General features: G+C 37.9%; 4 protein-coding genes and 1 non-coding gene across 15 annotated transcripts; all 5 read right to left on the bottom strand.

The window, feature by feature from the left end:
• Positions 1-1761: 1761 nt before the first annotated feature.
• LOC122301411 (16 kDa phloem protein 1-like) lies at positions 1762-5218 on the bottom strand. Of its 2 annotated transcripts, none has more exons than XM_043112755.1 (5): positions 4966-5218; positions 4287-4372; positions 2559-2697; positions 2068-2203; positions 1762-1994 (listed from the first exon to the last, which is right to left on the bottom strand). In XM_043112755.1, exons 2-5 carry the CDS (start codon positions 4345-4347, stop codon positions 1935-1937), a joined length of 396 nt encoding a protein of 131 aa, XP_042968689.1. In that variant the 5' UTR covers positions 4348-4372; positions 4966-5218; the 3' UTR covers positions 1762-1934. The 2 variants fall into 2 exon arrangements, with proteins under 2 accessions (XP_042968689.1, XP_042968688.1); XM_043112754.1 differs by having other exon boundaries at positions 4287-4352; positions 4966-5217.
• A 659-nt stretch (positions 5219-5877) lies between these two features.
• LOC122301408 (serine/arginine-rich SC35-like splicing factor SCL30) lies at positions 5878-12161 on the bottom strand. 7 transcript variants are annotated; one of them, XM_043112743.1, is made up of 8 exons: positions 11971-12161; positions 11151-11318; positions 10941-11018; positions 9439-9603; positions 9298-9338; positions 7897-7975; positions 7632-7805; positions 5878-6162 (listed from the first exon to the last, which is right to left on the bottom strand). In XM_043112743.1, the coding sequence occupies exons 2-8, from the start codon at positions 11312-11314 to the stop codon at positions 6150-6152; spliced, it is 714 nt and encodes a 237-aa protein (XP_042968677.1). In that variant the 5' UTR covers positions 11315-11318; positions 11971-12161; the 3' UTR covers positions 5878-6149. The 7 variants fall into 7 exon arrangements, with proteins under 7 accessions (XP_042968677.1, XP_042968676.1, XP_042968682.1 ...); XM_043112742.1 differs by having other exon boundaries at positions 7623-7805; positions 11971-12153; XM_043112748.1 differs by lacking the exon at positions 11971-12161 and adding an exon at positions 9735-10204 and having other exon boundaries at positions 7623-7805; positions 11151-11212.
• On the bottom strand, positions 8206-8333 carry LOC122302094. The gene has a single exon (XR_006240341.1). It is a non-coding gene; the product is annotated as a small nucleolar RNA snoR111 (small nucleolar RNA).
• Positions 12162-12907: 746 nt separating the features above from the next.
• On the bottom strand, positions 12908-16145 carry LOC122301410 (transcription initiation factor TFIID subunit 11-like). Of its 4 annotated transcripts, none has more exons than XM_043112751.1 (5): positions 15677-16145; positions 14829-15125; positions 14317-14404; positions 13714-13813; positions 12908-13290 (listed from the first exon to the last, which is right to left on the bottom strand). In XM_043112751.1, the coding sequence occupies exons 2-5, from the start codon at positions 15092-15094 to the stop codon at positions 13166-13168; spliced, it is 579 nt and encodes a 192-aa protein (XP_042968685.1). In that variant the 5' UTR covers positions 15095-15125; positions 15677-16145; the 3' UTR covers positions 12908-13165. The 4 variants fall into 4 exon arrangements, with proteins under 4 accessions (XP_042968685.1, XP_042968686.1, XP_042968684.1 ...); XM_043112752.1 differs by having other exon boundaries at positions 14829-15120; XM_043112750.1 differs by lacking the exon at positions 15677-16145 and adding an exon at positions 15416-15626.
• A 542-nt stretch (positions 16146-16687) lies between these two features.
• Positions 16688-20133, bottom strand: LOC122301407 (receptor-like cytoplasmic kinase 176). Its single transcript, XM_043112741.1, has 6 exons — positions 19681-20133; positions 18816-19141; positions 18534-18669; positions 18254-18396; positions 18036-18159; positions 16688-17361 (listed from the first exon to the last, which is right to left on the bottom strand). The coding sequence occupies exons 1-6, from the start codon at positions 19730-19732 to the stop codon at positions 16946-16948; spliced, it is 1197 nt and encodes a 398-aa protein (XP_042968675.1). The 5' UTR covers positions 19733-20133; the 3' UTR covers positions 16688-16945.
• Between the last annotated feature and the right edge of the window lie 6282 nt (positions 20134-26415).

Below are 26415 nucleotides of genomic sequence, written 5' to 3'. Positions count from 1 at the left end.
AAGATGTCCTAAAACATATATAAGCTTCTAATTCAAGATCACATGGTTAGAAATTAACCAAAACATAAATTTAGTCAAGAATATCCACACTTTGGCTTATTTGAATATCTCTTTGCATAAAATTTCATATCTTTGACACTAACATCAAATATTTTCAAAATAATAATATAACATGTATATAAGATACTTAAGATCCTCCAATAAAATTATTAAAGTCATTAGAATAGGTTTAGACCACCAAAGAGTTAAACTTTCTCAAAACAGAAACTGTTTTTCTTCTTCCAGTTTCTAAGTTTCTAAATCTAAGAAAATCTTTCATCAAAACCTTTAATCATGCAAAAATCCTCAACCAATAGTCATATATACATGTTAACAATACTCCATAAAAATTTCGGACCAATATCTATCAATTAGCTTGGTCAAAAACTCCAAACTATAACTTACTCTCCAGATTCACGCCCAGAATGACCTTTCCATGGTTAAAAATACTGTTGACCGACCAAATGACCATGGAATGATACGAAAAATACATCTACGAAAACTAGACTCAAAGAGGAACAACTTATATGAAGGAGACTTTATGATAAAACACTTAAAAAAGCTTCGAAATGGGTGTGCAAAAGAACTCCTAAAAGCTGTCCGAGAGAGAGTGTTTGGTATTCTTTCAATGGAAAGCATAAATGAAGATAATTTCGTGGGGATGGGTGGCTGGAGATACTTGTGGATAAGATATGGAAGAGATGAGGCTGGAGTGAGAGTTAAGTGTAGGACTCTCTTACCCGAAGTGAGAGTTAAGTGTAGGACTCTCTTACCGGAGTGAGAGTGGAGTGTAGGACTCTCTTACCTAATAATATCTACAAAAATCAACTCAAAATATTTTTACCCAATAATATCCAGGAAATTAGCTTAACATATTTTCTAAATGTGGAGTAGACTTGGAAGAGTAAGGTGGTTAAAATCTTTCCTTGTGTATTTTGCTTAGGTGTCATGATCTCACACCTTGATTTCATTCACAATTCCATCTAATGGTTTCTCTTTGTGCTAAGTATCTAATACTATTCATTATGTGTGGTTAAGATCTTGCCAAGTATCCAAATAAAATTTCGCTAACCTAATTTGGACATTTCACACTGTGATTTTGAAAACACTGCGTTTAGTACGTTTACCGAGATTACTATTCACTCCAAAAATAAACGTAATAAACTTAGTATTGAAAAATCCTAAATATTCAATTAAGCCTAGTGGTGTAGACTATAATGTATTCTGACACTTCTAACTATCTCAAATAATTAAAATCGCATTTCTGACACCATAATGAGTGATAACACTAACTATGTTGACAGGCTAAAACCTATGCGATTAGTCGATTCGTGTAAACTTACGGAATTTTCACGAGGTTCTTAAAGTCAAAAGAAATTCCACAATTGAATTTCTAGCGGGTTGTTACATCCCCACCCCATGTTCAAAATAATTTGAGAACTCAAAAAACATTGAAATTCTCAAGGTCCTTAACTTTATACTCTGTCAACCATCCGATCCAGGGCTTGAGGCTTTTTTTTTTCTTTTTCTTTTTCTCATAAAAAGATTCATCGACCTTTTAAGATGTTTGTGGGGGTAAAAAACTCCCTTGTGATCTGAGAACTGTTTTCTAATTTGAGGCATGGTCTAGAGTTTAAGATTTCGTACATACAAGAGTACTCGGTACTCGAACTTGGTCCCCTTTACGGTTTTGCAACTTTCAGTCCAAAGGCTCCAATCAAGTTAAGCTAAGACTGACATAATTTACTAAGCTCTTTTTCAAAAGAAAATCCATTCTCAGTGATCAAATGTAGCACGAAACTAATAATAAAATACATATTGACAGATAAAAAAGAGTTTCAATGTTAAAATTCCATGTGAACCAAACTGGTGTGAGTGGCAAGATCAGGGGAGAACTAGTAGTGGTGGCTTTGCTTCCATCCTCCAAACTCCTCTTCATTGTAGTTCTCTTCTACCTAGAAAAAGAAATCTAATAAATAATTGATAACCACGTCAATCAAATTTTTAAAATGCAGCTATTAAAAATACCTTTGGGGTGAAGGTGACACCAACTTCAATCTCTCCACAATAAGTTTGGTCAGTGCGAACCACGCTATACTTGCGAGGATGTAATTCGGCAGTTCCATTCTCCACTCCTACTGCTAATAAATCCTTCACGTAGATTCTGCACATAATGAAAAGTTGATCTGACATTTGAAAAGTAAAATCAAAGAGCAAAGTATGCTCATCAAATATCGTTTTGGTTGTATATACATGAAGTGCAAGCTTGTGCATGTGCATGTGCATTTCGAATTAGGTTTTTATCCTTCACATTATTCCTCTAGCATTCTCACTTTTCTTGAGGATATCGTTGCCACCCTAATCATCTGAAGTCTTAATGATCTTTTGTAATGGCCCTTATTAATGCGCAAAAAAGGAGTGAGGACTTGGCACCGACTCCATGAAATTTGTTTAAGGAAGTCAACAGTTTGAAAACTTAAAATTGCAAAGATTAAACTTACGCTGTCGTGATATCTTACGTGGCTTGCCCAATGAAGTCATCAGCAGAGAACGTGTCCTTATCCATGATCTTGAGAATAAGTTTGTATTGGTCACCTTCCCCTGGATACTCTACCCTGAATGTAAATTTCTCATTCCACGCCGGAGATCCACCTTCACCTGCACCGCCGATACATTTCTATAAAACCAGCTGGAACTAGAAAAGAAGCATACCCTATATATTATACAGATAACTATGTAAGCAGCATGTCTCTTTCTTTTGCAGGATCTGAAAGTTTGGCTTTAGTTTCCGGGATTCTTAGTTTATCTTTGGTGCATACAACAAACAGTTTGAACTTTGAGCTTAACAAATCAAGACTTGCAAAAAAAAAAAAAATAGGAACCTCCCTCTCTCCCTCTCACCCTCTCTCAATCCCGCTCAAGTCTCCAAGGTTGATGAAGTAATTTTACATAGTGGCTTTAATAAACATACTACAACAAACAGTCAAACGCAGTCAACTTTGTGACCGTACAATAATTAACCTCAGAAGCAAGGCAGGCATTTACCACCTCCACTCTTTAAGGCATTTACACCGAATTGGACTTCTATCCATTGAATTATAAAGAGACACTGAATTGGACTTCAATTATTGAATGATGGGAAATACTCTAGTCATAAAGTGATTACATAAAAGTAATCCTAAAAACTGACATGTTTTGATATAATTCGTCAAATTATAAAGTTACTTTTACTATAAAGTAGATCTAATGAATCAGATGAAATTACATTAGTTTGTGAGATTGTTTTTATTTAATTCCATTATAGATGTAGCATTATTCTTGAATTATAAATAAAGAGAGTTGTCCCCACTATCTATACTTACCATTTAAAGGTTTAAGAAAGTAACTTGGATCACTTCATATTTGTGACTGTAGAAGGATAGTATTTGGAATTATTCCCCTGACCAGTCACTATCTAATTAATCCAGTGTTTGCTTCTTTTTTTAAGGCAATGCTATGTGTTAGCTATAATAAACCGTTTTAGAAATTAGTAGACAATCTTAAATTACTTTTCCAACTGACAATTTTCTTGAAACTGTAATGCAATTTTTTTCCTTTTCATTTGGGTATTCAAATTTTAATGAGAACGGTTATAAAGACAACACAATAAAGAAAAGTGATACCGCCGTAAAATAATAAGGCCTTATTTGTTTAGTCAAAACCAAAAATCTCATCTCATCTCATCTCAACTCATCATTACACATTTTTCAAATTCCAATATAAAATATAATAAACAATCTAACTTTTTCAAATCCCAATACAAAATTAATATTCAAAAATTATATTATAACAATATTTTATTTATTACTATTTAAAACATCTCATCTCATCTCATCTCATCTATGTAACCAAACGGGGCCTAAAAGTAAATCCATAATGTATCATGGCTTTGAATTTTATTATATATAAGTAAAGTCGAGTACTAATCTGCGTACTGCATATCAATACTGATTATTTTATACTTTAAATTTAAATTAGTACTATTTTCAATAAAATTTACTTTTTGATTAATCACAATATATTGATAAACATATTAATATATAATTATGCTTACAACTAAATTTTTTCTATTAATCCTATATCATCCATCTATTTTATTATAAAAGTAAATAATCTACGGTAATGTATCAAGTCATTGTCATTAACACATTCAGCTGAAACAGTGTATGACAGTGACAAGTGAGAGAGGGAATCGAGAAAGAACTGACCTCTGGCCACGCTGCTCTTGCGCTCTTGGCTTTTAAATTGTATCAGAACGTACGGATCCATGCGACCTGCAACATATACTCATATACTACACAATAAATGATAGGAAGTTAAATTAAATAACTTGTCAGGATTTGAATTTAATAGAGTGGAACGGCATTGTATCGTGATCAATGAGGATCCATTGGGATCAACCATACAATTCTACCAGAAAATTTCATCAAAAGATTAGCTGTAAATAGAAGAAATATATAGCAAACTTTTCAAATTCTTGGAGTTATTTCTTTGAAAAAGTTGTTGATGAATATATTCATGATGATGCTATTTAAGGGTCTGGTAGTCCGCCCAATCCATATGATATAATCGTTTAAACTCGATCGAATGAAGTTGAAAATCTTTTACATTTCGTTCGAAAACGCAGGAAACATGAAGAAGAATGAGAAGGGAGAAACGAATATCTTAGATTAAAAGAGAGAGAAAGAGAGGTAGATGAAACGCACCAAGAATGAAGAGGAATAAATAGAAGGAACACATGAATCCTCTTATTTTTTTAGACTGGAACACATGAATCTTTTCTGGTCTTTGATAGAGAAGATTTTAACACCAAAAATAGATAGAAAAAATTGCAAAAAGCCCGGGGGAACAAAAAGATACCCACGTACGCATATATGTAAATTATACCTAAGAAATCAGTGTCGCCAAGGCCTTTCGCATTCACCAGCAGCACCTCCATCGTCCCAATTGCCATCTCTCTGTCTCTGTCTCTGTCTCTGATTTCAATAAGATTCCTAGAAATGTCTCAGCATGACTCGAGCACGGTTTATGTGGAGGATGGGAACGAACAAAGACCGCTCCGGTTGTGCAACTTCTGGGTTTCCATCCAATTGACTCTGAAATATAAAAAAGTGCACGGCAATTTTGAAAGTCGGCACGTTGCCATTTGAGGACCGGTTTAATTAATTTAATAAAAATTCTTGAGCCAGCCGCCCATGGGCCAAGATGAATCCGTAACGCGACTGTGACTCCAAAGGCGGCCCGGTTCATAAATGCCATAAGTGGCGTTAACTTATTTTGGTTGGTTGCCATAAATCTTCAAATGCCGTCAACTCCTCTTAATAAATTATAAAAGGGAGTTTGTTGTTAACACATTTTTATTGGTTCAATAATGGAAATTCAATAGCAATATGTTCCAAATTAGAACATAAGTGCCCAAAAGCTACACCAAAAGGATATTTTAATATTTAATTCTATAATAGATGCGACTCCTTTGACATGCACCAACTGAGGCCATCTTTTGTATAATTAGGTCGAGGAATCCAATTAGGATAGTGATAGACTTCCTACTCTATTACTACCTATTTACTACTTATAAGTTATTAGAATTTTTTAATTTTTTCATCATTTTCTTTGAAGTATTTTTTTAACATACTTAGCCATTAAGAAAAAAATTAAAAAAACATATAATTTTACTAATAATCACTTATTTAATCATTAAGTAAAATAAAAAATTAAATACAAAATTAAATACAAAATGAGTAGTAAAAGAGTAGTAACTCTATCATTTTCCATCCAAATTAAACTGCAAGACACTCGGAACAATAAAGGATTGGAAATCATCATGAACATCTCTCGCATCTGGGTTGAGTTTTTTTATACAGTTGAAATCAAACCATCAAGAGTTCTATGGGTTCTAACAAGCAACGCGAAATTTTTTCTTTAGACATGATCGTTCCTACAGTTGCACACAAAGCCTGAAGATGAAATCAAAATTCATTTGTCTTTTCTTCATCTAGACCTGGATCCAAAGGGCGATCTCGAGGCTCTACCGCTCGATGACTTCCAGTGACCTCTTGCTTCCTCACCCTCTATGTTGATTTCCTACAGCATAACATACAATCAGAAATAAATGGTCATATATAATAATCAATATATTTTTTATTTATTTTTATTGATTTCCTCTCTCTCTCTCTCTCTCTAGTCTATATATATTTGACAGAGTGCCAACTACCAGAAATTTAACCTTCTACTCGACACAGATTATTTACAGATTATTCATCTTTCTTGGAGGTTTCCTCAATACTTCATGCCTTGGATGCAGTAAAAGCCACCGGGGCATCCCCATTCTACCACAAACGTGGACTATGTCACGACTAAACCCATGAGAGAGAGAGAGAGAGAGAGAGAGAGAGAGCGCACTTATGCAGGTACTTACAAGTATCCAGAAACCCTTTCAAGCCAAATCTAAATATCTATATCTATATATATATTTATAAAAAACATGCACGGCACTTCCTCTGTAACTCTCTTTTCAGTGGATAAGTTCTGTAACATAAGAATGTCAACTGTAGTAACCATGCGGCAACAGACACAATAGCGATCATAGCTTCCACACTGATTACGAGGATTAGGAGAGTAAAAACAAACCGATAAACCGGACCGGACCGGACCAAACTGGTGGCATCGGTCCGGTCCCAAGGTTGGTTCGGTCTGGTACCAGTTTTAGTTTTCTTAAAACCGGTCAAAATCGGTCTGGTTTCAATTTTTCTTTTTCTAAAACCGGACCGAACCGATTTATATATATTTTTTAATTTTTTATATTGTATATAATATTTATATATAATATATAATTCTATATAAAATAGTTTTGTATTATATGATAAATTACTAATTAATATAATATTAAATTTTAAAATCTTATATCATTTTATTTATTGTATTAATAGTTATACTAATATTATATAGTGCATATTAATAATTATACTAAGACTATATCACTATATATTATAATATACTATAATATTTTTTTTGATAAGTATAATATACTATAATATATCATTGTGTTATATATTATACTATATCATTATAGTCTATAATACAATTATAATATATATTATAATATATTACAATATATTATCACTATAGTATTATATACTATAATATATTATATTATATAATGTATAATATAGTACATTAAAACCGGTGAAACCGGACCGAACCGGACCGGTTACACGCCTAACGAGGATTCACCCTCTCACTTGTGCTAGAGAAACAATCACTTCATAACCAAAAAGCAATTCAAAGAACATGACTTATATTTTATCGAGCGATGGATGGGTAAAAATTTTTTTTGATAACCTTGGGTGTCCGGGCCAGCTTACGCGCACCTCGACTAATCCCAAGGGGCCCTGAAGTTAACGACCAGGTAAATCCTCCAGTGGCCCTGAGGGGACTCGAACTAGTGACCATTGGGGAGCAACCCCAAGGCCTGACCAATTGAGCTACCCCTCGGGGTTATGGATGGGTAAAAATTTGAAACAGTTTACAGAGATACAACTTACTCGCAATACCCGTTGCGGTTTTCATTTTGATCAGCAGCATTAGCATAACCTGGAGAGCAAGACCTGCCGTGATCAGCATTTTGCTCTCTTCGAGGACCTCCTGATGATTTAGGGTGGTCTGCTTGCCTTCTACTTGGGGAAACTGAATAGTCCCCCCTTCGTCTTGGTGCAGGTGAGTAGGACCTGATGATTTGAATATAACCCACAAACGTATTAACCTGCCCAAGTAACCACTGTAATAGAGATTTGGGCAATTAGTAAACTTGCAAGTTACCTTGAGCGATATCGATGTTTAGAACCTGACGGATGGTGAGGGGAGCGTGAACGGGATAGTGAACGAGACCGAGAATGTTCTGAGATATCAGATTCAAAAGAAGATTATTTTAAACAGGAATAACGTAATCATTATTAAAAAAATAAAAAATAAAAAGAATCCAAAGCTCTGATGATGACGCTGAATTGAAAAAATCATATCACTTCCAGATTCTTCCCTTAAACCTCTAATGGGAAGCTGATACTCTCAGCAAACAATAGCAGCTGAGCTAGTAGGCATCTTGAAGAAATTTTCTGAGATAAGTAACAAATGTGGATGAGCAACAATCGAATCGTCAATAGAAAGATGACGCCGGAAACGATATCTCTGCCATTGATTTTGCTATACCTTGTCGTTCGTCTCAATGTAGGAGACATGAACTGTCTCCCTTTCTCTTAAACCGAACAGAGGCTTTGATTTAAAAAATCAAAAAAGGAAGAAAAAGAGGTCCAAAATATGAGCGATTATTAGACAGTTATGGAATCCTATAAGCCCACTCGTTAACCTAACCTTACATTCAGTTGGCTGGGTAGAAGAATGGAAGCGCTGAAGTTTGTGGTAGACATCTACTTACCAAAAGAAAATTTAGTAGACATCCTGAAGAAGTGACATCATAATTGCTAGAAAGGAATGTCAACAGGAAAATGGCTCTCACCTCAAAGAGTTTCAGTTGCTAAAAACTAAATTCAAAGATGAAAATTTATGAAATATAGCGTCAAACTCATTAGTCTTCCATGAAAAAAAAGTAGTAGGGAAAGAGGTGTTTGGTTGAAATCATAGACATCAAGTCTTTTCCAGGAATTTTTAAGGTATGAGATTTAAGGGCCAAGTCTTCAACTTCCGTACATGAGCTTGAGCTTAACAGAGGACCTAAATTCACCAATCTTCCTGAAGTACAGGATTGATCACAAATTGACCTACTCAAACAAATAGACAGAGGACACACAGTTAAACTGAAATCTAAACATGAAAATGACTTGATGTCTATGCTTTCAATCAAATTCATTACAGTTACTTCACATGAAAAAGATAGGAGAAGGAAACAATAGTTTTTAATGTAAAACGAAATTAATCATTTCGGAACAAGCTGCTCTAACAATCCAAACAACCCCAATTTTTTCAGGAATCTTATTGGAATAGTCATTGGCCCATTAGAAATGCAACAAGAATCTCAAGGGTATTCCAAGAGTAGAATAAAAGGGTAGATAATTCTCGTCTGCAAGATGCAAAAACAATGGGGCTATACCCTTCAATGATATACGAGCAATTTGTTGTTGATAAGCTCTGTTATATAGCAGTGGAAGTTTTACGGATTACAGAAATTCTGGAAAGCAAGAATGCAAATTGTAAGCAACAACATACCATAATAAGATGACCGTCGTCCCCCATAGCCCGAAGGTTCTCTGCAAAAAGTACAACATATTAGAAGAACCTCTAAATAAATAAAATATATGTGTTAAACATAACTCCCAGACATGGAGAAGGGAGTTGAGAGAAAACTACCTAACCCTAGCCCTATGACGCATCTCTTCTGGCCTTTTCCTTGTTTCGGCAGCAACAACCACAGATATCTCTCTCCCAGCAAAAATTTTCCCATTCATATGATATTGAGCCTCTGAGGCCTCATAAGGATCCACAAACTGTACAAATGCAAATCCTCGAGGTTGCCTAGAAAGAAGACAGAGCAGAGCTTCATTTGATGTTAAGATTAAACCTGAGCAAACACTGATTGCATGAGAGCACTGACTTGTCAAAATTAGCACAGTATGATACCACCATAACGTCATTATTTGGTATACCTTTCAGGTACTATACAATCTGAGCAAACACTGATTGTACGAGAGCACTGATTTATACATCTAAATATCACCTCCAAAGCACTTCCAGATAAGTGCATGCTGAATTTACTTAAAGAAGCTAGAATCCAAGCTTAGTGCTGTCCTTTTCTTTTAAGTGCAAGTATGAAAGTCAACTTCAAAAGAGGCAAGTGACTTGAAAATTCTCCACATTCTTGTAATTATAGGATGCACTTGAAATCAACGTTCCCACAAACTTAAAAATCCTTTCAGGTACTCTTCAATTGGTGAAGAATAAATCTTCCACATCAAACTTCTATTGAATGTGTAATTACATAATTTCTCTTCATAGAGGAACATTCTTCATTACTCAACAGTCTTGGAGACCAAGATGTTACACAATGATAAACAGTAGGTCTTCAAAAGTGGGGCTTGGGCTTGTTTTAACTTCAAAGTTCAAACCAATATACCCCCTGACAAATCAGTTCAAAATTTAATTCACTACAAAAAGGAACGATAAAACCGTCATAAATAGTGTATAATGTAACTCAATATACAACTTTTGCATCCCCAACTTCTTTACCTTATCTAAAGAGCAAAGAAAATAAAAGAAAGTAAAGTGAGAGAGTACAACTAGGCATAACTTGTCCATCCAATGAATGTGCTTGCAAAGAATAGCCTCATGAAATAGAAACGCCCAATTTCCATAATGTCAAAAGAACTCGTGTTTATCAAATCCATACTTTTTGTCAAGCAGTATATTCAACACACCAACCTTGAGCTACAAGCTTTGGCTCGTCTCATTTAGGCAAGTCAACAGTTAAGATGGCTTTTTGACAGTTTCATACCCCTTAAACATTTAAAAAATTTCAAACTAAGTTGGTCAGCTAGCGTAGGACAATGACGCAAAGAAGAGCTACAGCTGCATGTTATAATTATAACTGACCTATATTGTAAAGTTGAATGTGTCAGTTTGTCATGAAAAATCTAGTGTTAAACTAATTTAAAACAAATAGGTCTATAAAGCTAAAAACTTGGCTGAATACAGATTAATTATGCGTGAAGCTTGTTCCCAACTCCAAGTGAACAGACCACGACACCTAATACTTTGATAAAATTATTTCCCCCAACAATCGATTGCCATAATGAATCAAAGAAGTAGCAGGAATGTTACACAACCTTTTCAATTCTCTAAAGGTAAAAGCTCACCCCGAGTAGTAGTCCTTGGGGATATACACATCCCTAACAAATCCGAATCTCTCAAATGGAACCCGAATTTCTTCTGGTCTGCAAACAGAAAATAAAACACTTGTTTTGAAAAATCAACAGCCGCAAAGGAGTGATCTTCTAGCTCCAAAAAATCCTATGGCTACATTGAACCACAAACCCTGCAACAACCTTGGTAAGTGGAAACATTACCTACAATCCAGTGGAATATTGCGGACCAAAAGGCTTCCATGGTTCTGTTCCTTTCGCCTACCATAGCCCAAGCCACCATCGTATCCCCTCCTGGGAGGGCTTCTCCCTCGGCCGCCATATCCCCTCCTAGGAGGACTATAGTATGGTGGACTGTACCTCCTCATGATGCTGCGCAACATCACAATCATTACTTACTTGATCCTAATATATAAAGTCCGCAATTTTTACTAGCTAAAAGAAGTTTCTAAACCAGAAAACTTCAAAAAGAAGGGGCACAATATTGAATTATATTGTGAATTTTATGCTATAATAGTCAATGAGAACCCCACAACTTGATTCCAAATAGCATGCCAAGGCAAAAAAATAAGAAAGAAAAAAATCTGGATTGCAGCTTGGTTGCCAAGAAGATTGTTAATCCTTTCAAGGTTTTAGAGTTATTTGCGCACATAGAAAACAAAACCTCTACCTCAGCCGAACGTAATAAAACCATTCTAACCGTACCCAAAAACTGAATCGAAGACGTAAACTTTCGTTTCTCTCTCCTGAGATTTCTAGCCAACCAAACGGAGCCCCGGCTCAGGTTTCAAATAAAAAGCTTTTTGATTGGCTTTAGGGAAATCGCAGGGAGAGAGGATCGAAGGGGAATCTCAAAGCACAGCTTCACCCGAATAGAAACTCTTTCAAGATTCCCACGTTCTCACTTATCAAGAAATAGATTTCCAAATTATGTTTTTTCCAGCGGTTTTTCGGCAACCAAACTAAAGCCTCCGGGTTTATCTTTATTTTTCTCGAGCAACCAAAAGGGACAGGATAGATTTACCTCGATGAACAAGAGCTTCGAAGAACAGAAACAAGCCAATTAATTTCTTGGATCTGAATTCTGTGTCCAACTGCGTCGACTATTGTACCACCATAAAGCCTCGCATCGAAAATTTTCCTCGATATCCCAGAGTTTAAACCCTACGCATAGGAGAAATTTACATATTGGGCCGGCGGTTCATTCGGTTCGAGCATAATAAAACAATGCCGATTGTGCTAGCCGACCCGGTTTTGATTGATTACAACATGAACACAGTTTGACTTGTACAGCGGGTTGGCCTTTTCTTTTCTTTCCATCTATTTTCTTTATTTATAACTATCCAAAAATAAAAGAGTTCCTTCTATAATCTTTTTTGAGAACCAAGTAAAATAATTGAAAATCTTACCTATGAATTCTAACAGTAACATTCTAAAAGTAATTAATTTATTTATTCTTAATCTTTTTAAGGAGGACGTCTAATTTTGTCCAAATTCTAAATGGAGTAAAATTGAAACGTCTCCTTTATGTTCCTATCTCTCTCAAATTCTAAGCTTTAAGGTTAATGTAGTTCAAATATCGTGATGTTATATACTCACAAACTTTGTACGAGAGCAGAACATAATCACATCAAATGTTGTTGAAAGCAACTAATAACGATTCATAATCAGGATTAAACTATAATAACAGGCATTGCGACTCTGTCCTCCAAGTTACCTGGGGAAGACAAGGAACCGGTAAACAGCCGGCTCGTATAAAGTTCTTTCCCATATGTATTGGTCGTACATGTTTTAGGAAGAGTATTATATCTAAATGGCTGACCAGATGCAATTAAGAAAAACGAGCCATGAGTTTCGAAATTAAAATAGGTTGCTGGGGGATGGTCATACTCATTCTAGACTCTGGAGCCAGATTCATACTCTGTGTATTTGATGCAAGTTTGGCTTCACTTTACTCCAAATTTCATTCACAAAAGTAACTTCCATTGAACCAAGAAACTGCTGTATAAAAGAAAAAAGGCCGAAGTCTACAAATTTGTGTAGATTACGCTAATTTTTGAAATGTGATATGGTCCTGCCCTCCAGTTTGGCATAAAATGGATCGAGCATAGATGATAGGTGTGGTTTATGGATGCAATCCACACCTTGATCTACCAGCCTGATAGTCAAATACATGCTAGCAATTCTAGGAAGAAAGGATGCATGTCTGGCCCCATAACCTAGAAGAGCTTCCGCACCGATCTCCTAGGTACTTTGCCTTCAAGCTTCAGTCTTCTATATGCTTCTCTGATATGGCAAGGCCGAATAGGACCGGATTCCTTCCTCTCAGTCATAACAGTTCTAGCTGCAAAGCTGAAATGCATCAATAGAAGATACATAGAATAACGAGCTAATTTCAAGAATCCAAAAATACAGTTTTCCAGGACTAAGAAATGCACTAGGTTTAGATGCAATCCTAGGGACTGTGATAGAGAAAGCATCAAACTGCTGCAATCACATCTTCTCTGGTAGTTCAGTCATTCTTTTCCTATTCAGCTGGCCAAAAACATATCCTTTTTCTTTCTTTTTCATTTTTAAGATTGCCTTAGTGGAAGATATCAAGACAGTGAGGCAAGATACTGAAAGTAGCATCCTTGTAAAAAGAACTGAATAATTGACAATCTCACAGGAAGCAATGGGGATCACCACTGCCAAAGGGGATCACGCTCACCAGTTATTTTGGAAAATACATGTAAACATAAGTGGAAATTACATAAAGTACACATACCAGTCTCGACAATGTCACCAACAAACATTTTTGCAGTGGCTGAAACTACAACTACCATTGGCTCAGAAACTGTCCGCATTCCAGTGATGGTCAGTAACATCTGCGCTCAGCATATGAAAGAAACAAACAAGAAATTAGGGCAAATTCCAATCTCATAGATTAATCGCCAACAGGTTTTGAGCTGTCCCTCAAGAAGTCCGGATGAAGTATAACTAATAAGAGGTCAAAACGTCTAAAAAGTCATTTTCCAACCTATTTTCTCTATAGATTAACAGAAATTAAGCCCAGGAAACACCTCTACGTAATGTAAGTGCTGCAAGCCTATAAGGTTCTAAATTTTCTTTTTCTCCTTAAACAGGCATGAAATATACATCGATAATGTTCAGTACAAAGGATCTGTTTCATTTCAGGTTGCTGGATCCTCAATATAAACACCACTCAGATCACAAAAGTTGGGGAAACAACTGAAGCCAGTGAAAAAAAAAAAAAAAAAACTGGGGTAGTTGATAACATAAGTAATAACTTGACAAGGCCTTTAAAAAAGACCACACTATACAAGGGAAAAAAGAGGAGAAATGCATAAAAGATACAGAAAAGGCATACCTTTCTCATTTCAGATTTTTTAAAACGAGATCTCCGAAAGAACTCGAATCTTTCCATCTGTTCCCCTGTGAACTGTGACAGGATAGCCCTAAAAAGAAAAGAGTTACAACATTGTAGAGCAACATGTCGTTGCAGTTTTCCATATATATGCAAAACGAAGACGTGCATATCAGTTTTGCCATAAAAATAAACCATATATTGAATTTAATTGGCATTGAATTGGTTCTAGTTCTACATCTACGATCACAACATTTGAAAAATGGCAAAGAAAAAGCTACAATTCAATAGAATTTTTAACTGGCAATTAATTAGTGACACGTTGTTTTTACTATTTCTTCAACCACGATATATGATTCATTCCCACAAATATCTGCAGGGGATAGGAAATAGACAAGGGAGCCATTCATTTAGGATTTGTTCAATTTGTTGAAAAAAAAAATCATGACCCCACAAAGCTGGAAGTCCTAAATCCAACACTGATTCAAAAAAAAATCGAGTAATCTTATACCTACCGTGTCTTGGCTGTTTTATCAGGGTCATCTCGAAGTGCAATGTTCCTAATGTTAAGGTCCACATTATCCTCCTCTTCCTCCTCATCCTCATCTTCATTGTAGCCTATGGATGCATTAGTCCCAATTGAAATTGTCGGGGCTGGGGATGTTAATAGGTTACTAGGAGTGAGAAATTGGTTCTCGTTGTCAATATGACCAGGACCAGTAGTGGGGGAATCAGGCAGAAAATCTTCTACGTCCTCAAATGCCACTTCAAACGGGTCCATGGATTTTTTCAGTCCTCTCTCTGCTTCTGCACTGATAATAACTTTATCAATCAACGACGATAGCAAAGTCTAACTATCAAACAATTAACAAGGTTTTCCCTTTTCTCTAAATTCAATCAATAATTTCAACAAGCATGTCTTTGTCACATACAAAATTCTAGCACTAACTACTTGATCATAATCGAACTCTATGATACTTAATTAAACTAAGAAGATAGACAAGTTAATAGCTTGCAGTTTTTTTTCATTCTTTTCAAAGGAAGACCAATCTGAGAGTTCAAAATCTCTAATACACATTTGAAAATACAGAGTATAAACAACCCAACAGGTTCCCTAGCCACAGAGTCACATGATGTTTGGCAAAAAAGGTGGAGTTGGGAATTGGGCAAGTATTGAAGGCTTCCTCTCATGCGGAATCGTATATTATATTTCCATAGAGCCAAACAATTCCATGCTTCCAATTAAAGCCATACGATTAAACCTCAATCTCTTCGACGATATAGAGGTCATAAATGCTTCCAAACAAATTTAACAAGAACGGAGGATAGAAAACGCATGGTTTTTAAGAAATAAAATCATTACCGAGAGAGAGAGAGAGAGAGGTTGGGTCTCGTACGTAACGCAGCTTAAACGAACGACTGGTGCTACCGTGCACCGGAATATATAGGGGGGGGCCGTTATGTGAAGCGCCTTGGAAGTTGGGAGCGGGATCGCCTTTTCAAGCGCAAATAGCTGGCACTGGTAGTTAGATGTGTATTGGGCCGAAGCTTTCTACATGGTTACTTTTTATGGTTCGTAAAAACAAGTTTGGCCCATGATAGTGTTTGATCCCAAACCCAAACCATCATCTAATCAGAACAAAACCTGGGCTTTGTAAAAGAAACTAGAAAGGAGTTATGCTACTGTATACTACACACTTTCTGTCCACCAGTCCTCGAGTCCGTTAGAACTTAGATGGGTATCGTTCTGGGCCAAAAATAAAAAATAAAAAATTATAAACCATTCAACTACGTCGATAATCCAATTTATTTTGAATTGATTCCTTCCTTTTTATAGGTAAGGAAAATGCTAATATGTCATCTAAGTTATCCCTTCATTTTGACAGTTTATATATTTAATTTTTTTTAAATTTCTTTTTTATTTAATAATTAAGAAATTGACTTTTAATATATTAGTATATTTTTTATTTTTTTTAATATTTAAATATGTTAAAAAAAAATTTGTACTAGTAGACACTCCCAGCTAACGATTAAAGCTGGACAGTACACTAGCACCACCCTTATAGGTAAGAATAATTGTTCTCATCAGCCACACCCCACATCCTATGAAAAATATCCACACACACTATGAAAAGCACTCCCACATACCATGAAAAGCTATAAGTGTGAGGTGTGTGATGTGAATAGTTGCTGATTTGTAGCAATACTCGGTAGATAATTGTTTGAATGATTGATTAAAATGAATGAAGCAAAAGCCATATCAACATTCTATGTATGTTCTTTCAACAAAAATAAAATAACATGTGAATAATATCTCCAGCCTCCCATTTGGTCCTAAAAGACACCACATCATTTGTTGTAGAAAGAAAGGAAATAAATAAAATGGGAAAAAGTAGCACATAAATTTATCAAGATTCTCTATAATCATTCACAAAACAAGAACTGTACAGTAATCAACGGTGGTAATACTAATACATACTCCATCACATGAGATGATGTTTATCCAATCAACATCCGTTTATTCTAGTTATCTTTGATTGAATAAATAAAACAGTAAAGCATGGTCCAATGCTTTTCCTTGTTTTATGTATGAAAATGAGAAGCAAATGGTTAGGGATAGGAAACAATTTTCTCATTGCAAGCTCCCATTGGCACTTATCCTGCTAGGTTTGGGACTGCCGTTGCTTGTTGAATTTCGAGTAGAAATCTGGTGGTGTTCATTTTGTGCGCGCCCAATGTCCTCAGAGTCCTGAAGTTGCTCCAATACTGTTACCACCGCATCCATGTTTGGCCTGAACTTGGGATCTAACGATAAGCATTGATTTGCAAGGTTGGCTGCTTTCAGTGCTGCAGCCAATGGATACTGGCCTTCAATACGAGCATCGAGAATTTCAATAACTTTTCGTCTGCTGGAAAGGTAAGGCTTGGCCCACTTAACTAAATTGTGTTCTCTATTTGGCCTGTTCTTGTCAATTGCTCGTTTGCCGGATAACATTTCTAGGAGAACAACCCCATAACTGTATACGTCACTTTTGGCAGTTAAATGACCTACATAAGAAGAGAATGAACGGAGCATCAGATCCCGTCCCAATATAGAAAAAGTGTGCAGTAAACTGCAGCATTCATCAAGAGCTATAAAGCCCATGCTGCAGGTACCAGATAAACAGGTAAGTTTGCAACCCCATGTAGAGAGATTAATGGAGGAATTTAGTTGAAAAGCTTTAAATTTGAACTAGAATGAGAAATTTGGGATCTAATGGTACCCAAATTGGACTTTGAGATAGCAAAACAGAATAACCTTTGGAGAGTATATAGTTTTCAGTACAACTTCCTCTAATGTCACAGCTACTACTCGATTAATATGGTCAAACTTCCTTGAAAAGACAGAAGCTTGAAGAAAAAGTAATTTATTTTACTCTTTTTCCAAGTTTTCTCATTACAAGTATCAAGCATGTCTATAAAGAAATAAATTAATACAGCTGCAGGTAAATGGCTAATTACAAAAATTTGCAGATAGTTGGGTTGGGACCTGTCTTTCCCTTTTAGTACAGAGGGTCTTAGCCTATGTGATTAATTGCCTGGCTCCGGTGAGGAAACAAGAAACAAACGAGAAGTAATTGTATCTGGCACAGATATTGGAGGACAACAGGTAAAACTTATGGCAATAGTTCAGGCCTTTAGAAAATAGGAGAAGGTATACAAAGCTGTAAACTTTAAGGTACCTGTGATCATATACTCGGGTGCTGCATACCCATAGGTCCCCATAACCCTTGTAGAGACATGGCTTCTGTCATTTTCAGGCCCATCCTTGGCCAACCCAAAATCTGATAGTTTGACATCATAGTTCTGCCATTTGCAATGAAAAGTGGGTGAGAGCATGTTCAACTAAACTCCTACAGAAGCCATCAAACTATATGACAGTTGAAAATGCTGAACGTACACTATCTAGCAGGATGTTAGAAGTTTTAACATCTCGATATATCACTTTTACGTTGTCACTGTGAAGAAATGCTAAACCCTTAGCAGCACCAAGTGCAATCTTCATACGATGGTTCCAAGAAAGCGGTTGAACATAAGAAGCCCCTGTTCCAAGATGCTTAAGATTCTTGATCATAATGTTAATATAGATGTTTAAGGTTCTAAACAATGGATAAACGATGAAGTACATAAAAAGCTCGAAAAGTAAATAATGCAACAAAAGAAAAAAAACAATTACTCACTCCTAAATAGATGATTCTCCAAGCTGCCTCTGGCCATAAATTCATACACTAGAAGCCGATGGTCATCTTCTAAGCAGTAACCTATTAATTTCACCAGATTTGGATGATGCAGCTGCCCCAGGTAGTTGATTTCTGCCTATAGTTCAAGAGGCTCCACGAAATTAATTAATCGCAACTCCTGAAGATATATTCTGCAATGCCATCTATTTGCAAGAGCTACCTAAAGAAGTGTTTAACCATTGCATGCCAAAGAAGCCGAAGAAGGGTATAAATAAAACTCACCAGCCATTCCTTGTGACCCTGAATACCTTCTTGGTTAAGCCTCTTTACGGCAATAAGCATGCCAGTCCCAGGCTTAGCAGCTGCAAATGAATGCTCATCGATCCATCCTTTAAAGACAGAACCGAAACCACCTTCACCCAGCACACTATCAGGACGGAAATTCCTGGTGGCTGTTTTGAGTTCATTGAAGGAGAAGCTTTTCAAATTGGTGGACTGTAAGATCTCACCCTCTGTTCGAGGAGTTTGAGGCACCGAGACAGATGAGACCTTCCTGCTTGGACTGCTCAAATCATTCCCATCTTTATTACCACAAGTTGAGTTTACACCTACATAGCTCAATGCCGAACAACTAGTAAATATAAACAATTCAAACACAGAAGAGAACGCTCTTCTCACAAACTGGCAACAACTAAAAAAAAAGATTTGATCTCTTCAAATGGACACGGTACAGAAAAGCTGCAGCCTCTGTTGGCTACGGCTAAACATTCATTTGGTTTCCAAGAAATTGTAGGCTCACCTGAATCAAGACAAATATACAGGCCAGCAAGCGAATTACATAGAAAACTAGAACCAAGCCAAATATATAGTTTGGACCACAAGCTGATGAAAATTATAATTTCCTTTATCGGCAAAATATCTTTGTTTCCAAAAACCCAGATGCAGGAATCAACAGAGAATCAATCCAAAAGAACAGAAAGAAAACAGGCAAGTGGTGCTGAATTGCATATTTCAGCAATCGAAAAGGTAGAATTCTATCATTACAAAGTCCAAAGAAAATCCATAATTTCTTAGCAGCTCCAAGACCCAAAAAGAAAAAGGTGAAAGAATTAGCTAAGTAAGAGAAATACTGAAACTGCAATAATACCGTTGTGAAGAGGGCTCTCAGCTTTGATTCGAACACTACAGCACGAACCCATGAATTCAGAAGTTTCACTCTCTCTCTCTCTCTCTCTCCCTCCGCTAGACACACTGCAACTGCTTCTGAGTTAAGAAATCGAAAACAAAGTGTAAACAATTTGAAACAGGGAAGGCAAGCTGACCGGGGGCTCCTGAAGTAAAGGCGGATATTCGAGTGTGAAGCCAAAGAAAGAAAAAGATACAATTATTTACAATGAACTGTAAAGATATTTAGACACAATCTGGTCATTATAATATTCATTATCGTACGTATACCATATAAATCCAACATATTATTAGGTCTAATAGAAAATATACTATGATATTTATTATTAGCAGTAAACAATATGGAAAAATCAAACACAGTTCAGGAGCATTTATTACGCGAATATGCTATTATGTGTAGATCATAGCCGAGTGTAATTAGCAAAAATGAAAAATAAAAAATAAAAAATAAAAAAGATAGCCGAGTGTAAAGTAAATATGGAGGCCATTGCAGGAAAAGTCAAAACAAATCGGGCATTCGAGTGTGAAAGCAAACGCTTTTGCGTGAGGTTTATAGCTGTCGCTTGCATTTATGACCTGCCAACCAGTTTAGAATATAAATAATATATGTACTTTAGATGCTTCGACCTTGAATAGTATGAGTGTTCAATTCTAATACGTCACATGAATGGGACAGGGTACGATTTAATATACGGAAAGTGAAATGCCTAATAATTGACTAATGCAAATTGCATTTTATCTTTATAAAAAGATAAAGAAAAAGGAAAAGAAAAACCAGGCGGTAACTTTTGAACATCCTGTACTACTTTGCCATGTATTCTCGCTCAAAGGGATTGAGTTGGCCTAAGGTTTTACAACTTTTACTGCCCTTTAAGGCTCTAAACGTGCGGAATGTGGTTTCACTTTTCAGAAAATGGTATTTGATTGTTTCGAGGTTTACTCATTTTCTTGTTGGCTCGCTTCTTTTTATGCAAAAACGCGCCTATGGCTGCACTTTGGTTAGCATAGAAGGAAATTCTAGGATGATGGATGCGACAAAAACATCAAGCCCATTTTAAAAGGAAAATGAAGAAGGAAGTACGTAAACCTCTCTTGAATTATGGTGTGTAGGCTTTTATTATTTTCCAACCAATATTAGATGGCAACCTAGTTAAGCAGTCAATATTATCATACGTGGCTGCTGTTTGATTCAATTAGATGCTTTGAGTAGTCAATATTATCGATAAATGCGAACGGTCGCTTTATACGTGGGATACATTGTTGTGAAAAACGATGACAATGAATTGAAATATAACACCGAATGAGAAAACGATCACACACGCAATCACACACGACACAAGATGTACGTGGTTCGGCAAATTGCCTACGTCCACGGGAGCTGCAGAGGATTTTTATTATTGAGGAATCACACTACAAGATGGGTCACAACACTGTTCATCCACAGTGTTTTCGTAGCTGCTCTGTTACAGACTTAAGAGGCAAAAATCAGATTTATAGTTCAAACGGCGGAATCCCTAAATCGTATGTTCGCTCGAGCGGCGTGTCGAGCGCGCGTCGAGCGAACTTCCCTTCCGCATCCCGCTCGAGCCCACTGTCGAGCTGACGTCGAGCGTTCGACTCTGCCTGATTTCGCTCGAGCGGCCAATGCCTCCGCTCGAGCGAACTCCTCCTGCTCGAGCTCACTGTCGAGCCAACATCGAGCGTTCGACTCTGCCTGACTTCGCTCGAGCGGCCAATGACTCCGCTCGAGCGGTGTGAACCAGACTCCACATTACTCAACAATTCTCCCACTTGGAGACTGGTACACTCGCTGTATCACCGTCTTCCTCAAACATGATATCCTCCACCTCTGCAACTCACTGCTCCTGTCTTCATTCTAGAAGACCAACTGAAGTTGCGCACAACTTCAGTTTCTCAAGCGTAACACCCTTTGTCAACATATCAGCAGGGTTCTTGCTTCCACATATCTTTTCAAGTAACAATTGTCCGTCATCTAACAATGACCGTATGAAGTGGTACCTGATCTGAATGTGCTTGGTCCTGGAATGGAATGCTGGATTCTTGGCAAGGAATATGGCACTCTGACTGTCACTATAGAGAGTGCCTTTCTGATTCTTCTTACCCAATTCTTCCAAGAAGCCTTGTAGCCATACCATCTCCTTTGCAGCCTCTGACACTGCAATATACTCAGCTTCTGTTGTAGACAAAGAAACTGTTTTCTGTAAATTAGAACCCCATGACACTGCAGTACCACCAAGTGTATAAACAAAGCCCGTTGTACTCTTTCTGCTGTCAATATCTCCAGCTAAATCAGCATCAACATAGCCCTGCACCTCCAAGCTCTCTCCAGAGAAACATAAACAGGTTTCTGAGGAACCCTTTAGGTACCTCAAAATCCACTTCACTGCTTCCCAATGTTGCTTTCCTGGGTTACTCATGTATCTACTCACAACTCCCACTGCATGGGCAATATCCGGTCTTGTACAAACCATAGCATACATAAGTGAACCAATGGCTGAGGCATAAGGAACCTTACTCATGTAATCTCGTTCCTCCTCTGACTCTGGTGACTGATTCTTGCTGAGTCTGAAGTGACTTCCCAAGGGTGTGCCAACTGGTTTGGCCTTGTCCATGTTGAACCTGCTGAGTACCTTTTTCACATACTCAGCCTGTGAGAGTCTCAACGTACCTCTGACTCTGTCTCTGACAATTCTCATGCCAATGATTTGCTTTGCAGCTCCCAAATCCTTCATTGCAAAGTGCTCTGACATCTGCTTCTTCAGATTATTGATCTCATCAATACTAGCCCCTGCAATAAGCATGTCATCCACATACAACAACAAAATAATATAAGAATTGCCAAAATGCCTGACATAGCAACAGTGATCTGCCTGACATCTAATATACCCTGCACTGTGCATAAAAGTTGTCAAATTTCTTGTACCACTGTCTAGGAGCTTGTTTCAGGCCATACAAGCTCTTCTTCAGCCTGCAAACTGAACCTTCCTTTCCCTGTACCACAAACCCCTCAGGCTGGTGCATGTAGATGTCTTCTTCAAGGTCTCCATGAAGAAAGGCTGTCTTCACATCTAACTGCTCAAGAAATAGATCTTCAGTGGCAACCATAGCCAGTACCATCCTGATAGTTGTGATCTTTACCACAGGAGAAAAGATCTCAGAGTAGTCAATACCCTGCTTTTGCTGAAAGCCTTTTACAACAAGTCTAGCCTTGTACCTCTTACTGCCATCATGCTCAGTTTTCACCCGGTACACCCACTTGTTGTGTAATGCCTTCTTCCCTGATGGAAGTTCTGTCAACTCCCATGTCTGATTCCCTAGCAAGGAATCCATCTCGTCTTTCATGGTCAGCTCCCACTTGCTAGAATTCTCATCTTGCAAGGTTTCTTCATAACTCTGCGGTTCTCCACCATCTGTCAACAGAATGTAATTCAAAGTAGGTGAGAAACGCTGTGGGGGACGTATAGTCCTAACTGACCTGCGAACTGCAACTGTAGGAGTAGACGGTTCTGAAACTGCCTGCGGAATAATAGGAATGGGTGTACTGGACCCACTCTCCCCGTCACTCTCATTTCTACACTGCACTGTGACCTCTGGTAGGTCATCCAATCCTACAAACTCAGACTCCTGAGGAGCTACTGCAGGAACTGTACTCGACTTATCCTTGTACATCATTTTCTCATTGAAAATTACATTCCTGCTTCTTATGATTTTCCGACCCTGATCATCCCAGAAACGATAGCCAAATGCCTCGTCTCCATAGCCAATGAAATAGCATTTCTTTGACTTAGCCTCAAGCTTACTGCGAGCATCAGAATCAACAAGCACATAAGAAAGACAACCAAAGGTTTTAAGGTGAGAAAACTTAACCTCTTTCCCGCTCCAAACCTCCTCAGGCAATCCACAATCCAGTGGAACTGATGGCCCTCTATTTATCAAATAAACGGCAGTGCTGGCTGCATCTGCCCAGAAAGTGGGTGGTAGTCCAGCGTGCAACCTCATGCTTCTAGCACGCTCATTAATGGTCCTGTTCATACGCTCAGCAACTCCATTTTGCTGTGGTGTCCCAGGAATGGTCTTCTCCATTCTGATACCCTGAGCTGCACAGTACTCCTTGAACCCGCCATCAACATACTCACCACCATTGTCAGACCTCAAACACTTCAGTTTCAAGCCTGTCTCTGTCTCAACCATGGCTTTCCAAATTTTGAAAACATTAAATACTTCAGATTTATGTTTCAAAAAATAAATCCATACCTTTCTACTATGGTCATCAATGAACGTAACATAGTAGCGAGAACCTCCAAGAGATGCAACTGGAGAAGGACCCCACACATCTGTGTGCACAAGATCAAGTCTTCCTGTCTTTGGCGTCCTGCCACTTTTCAAGAAGCTGACCTTCTTTTGCTTCCCCATAACACAACTCTCACACATACCGAGATCAACTGTCTTCAGTTCTGGTAGCTTGCCTCTAGACAGAAGTTCCGTCATGCCCTTCTGACTCATATGGCCAAGCCTACAATGCCACAAATCTGCTGTGCTCTCTGCAACGGTAGTAGCAATAGTGTCAATTAAACCAGTAGTCATATAAAGTGTACCAGTTTTCTTACCCCGAGCTAGTACCAATGCCCCTTTTGTGACCTTCCAGGTGCTATCTGAGAACACCACTGAATGACCACACTCATCAAGCTGCCCAACAGAAATGAGGTTCTTCTTCAACTCAGGAATGTGCCTGACCTTTTGCAAGGTCCATTTGTTCTTGCCAGGGAGTGCAATGTCAATGTCTCCCATCCCCACTACGTTCAAAGCCTCACCATCAGCCAAATATACCTTCCCAAAATCACCTGCAACATAATTCCTCATTAGTTCCCGGTGGGAAGATGTATGGAAGGAAGCCCCTGAATCCAGTATCCAGTCATCAACTGGACTATGAACTGCAAGCAATAGTGCATCCTGTACTTCTTCAGTTACCACATTAGCACTATCATTCTCCGTCTTCTTGGGGTTTTTGCAGTTTTTCTTTATGTGGCCAGCTTTGCCACAATTCCAGCAAGTTGCCTGCTGACCAGGCCTCGACTTGCTCTTGCCCCTATACTTTGATTTTGATCTTCCTCTGTTTGAATTCCTGTCATGTGATCTCCCTCGAGATTCAACATTCAGGGCTGAACTCAAACCCGAGGTCTCGCCTGAATCTTTCCTGCGCACCTCCTCAGCCAAAATCAAATCACGAATATCATCATACTTCAGTTTATTTTTACCAGCAGAATTACTAACAGCCATTCTCATGGCTTCCCAACTATTTAGCAATGAAGCCAATAGTATCAGTGCACGTATCTCATCATCAAATTCAATTTCAACAGACGACAATTGATTTGTGATAGTATTAAAATCATTCAGATGTTGTGCAACAGACGTACTATCTGCCATTTTCAAATTGAATAACTTTTTCATCAGATGTACCTTGTTATTCGCTGACGGCTTTTCATACATACCTGACAAAGCCGCCATGAGATCCGCCGTCGTCTTCTCCTTGATGACGTTGTGTGCAACGGATCTCGACAGGGTCAATCGAATAACCCCCAGAACCTGTCGATCCAACAGATTCCAACTAGCATCATCCATCTTTTCCGGTTGCTGCCCCAATAGTGGAAGATGGAGTTTCTTCCCATAGAGGTAGTCCTCTATCTGCATCCTCCAGTATCCAAAATCCGTGCCATCAAACTTCTCGATCCCCGATACCTTCAATTCATCTCCAGCCATCGTTTCTCCTCAGACCCGAACCTTGGCTCTTGATACCAATTGTTGTGAAAAACGATGACAATGAATTGAAATATAACACCGAATGAGAAAACGATCACACACGCAATCACACACGACACAAGATGTACGTGGTTCGGCAAATTGCCTACGTCCACGGGAGCTGCAGAGGATTTTTATTATTGAGGAATCACACTACAAGATGGGTCACAACACTGTTCATCCACAGTGTTTTCGTAGCTGCTCTGTTACAGACTTAAGAGGCAAAAATCAGATTTATAGTTCAAACGGCGGAATCCCTAAATCGTATGTTCGCTCGAGCGGCGTGTCGAGCGCGCGTCGAGCGAACTTCCCTTCCGCATCCCGCTCGAGCCCACTGTCGAGCTGACGTCGAGCGTTCGACTCTGCCTGATTTCTCTCGAGCGGCCAATGCCTCCGCTCGAGCGAACTCCTCCTGCTCGAGCTCACTGTCGAGCCAACATCGAGCGTTCGACTCTGCCTGACTTCGCTCGAGCGGCCAATGACTCCGCTCGAGCGGTGTGAACTAGACTCCACATTACTCAACATACATATATGAGTTGACAAGCAGAGACACAGAGAGAGAGAGAGAGATTTCTTTAATTTGTATGCCCGTGATTATAATATTCATTGACGGGTGGTTATATATAAGATATAAAACAACACCATCCCTTACAATAATCATATAGAAATAACCAGCGCACGTTATCTTCCACGTTGACGTGTTGACAATTAAATATATCAGAAGCTCGCGCAAGAAAATGATCAAACTTATTATAAATAATCTAACCGAGAACCTAGATTTCATGCAAACCTCCAATTTGGCATTTTTATTGATTATTCAACTAGTAGGATATATCGACTATATATTATAAATGGAAAGCCCGGTAAAAGAATACGGAAA

This window comes from Carya illinoinensis, chromosome 2 (assembly GCF_018687715.1).
Source record: "Carya illinoinensis cultivar Pawnee chromosome 2, C.illinoinensisPawnee_v1, whole genome shotgun sequence".
NCBI classification, from domain to species: Eukaryota; Viridiplantae; Streptophyta; class Magnoliopsida; order Fagales; family Juglandaceae; genus Carya; species Carya illinoinensis.
Note: the sequence above shows the minus strand (reverse complement) of the source record. Positions and strands in the feature narration are given on the sequence as shown.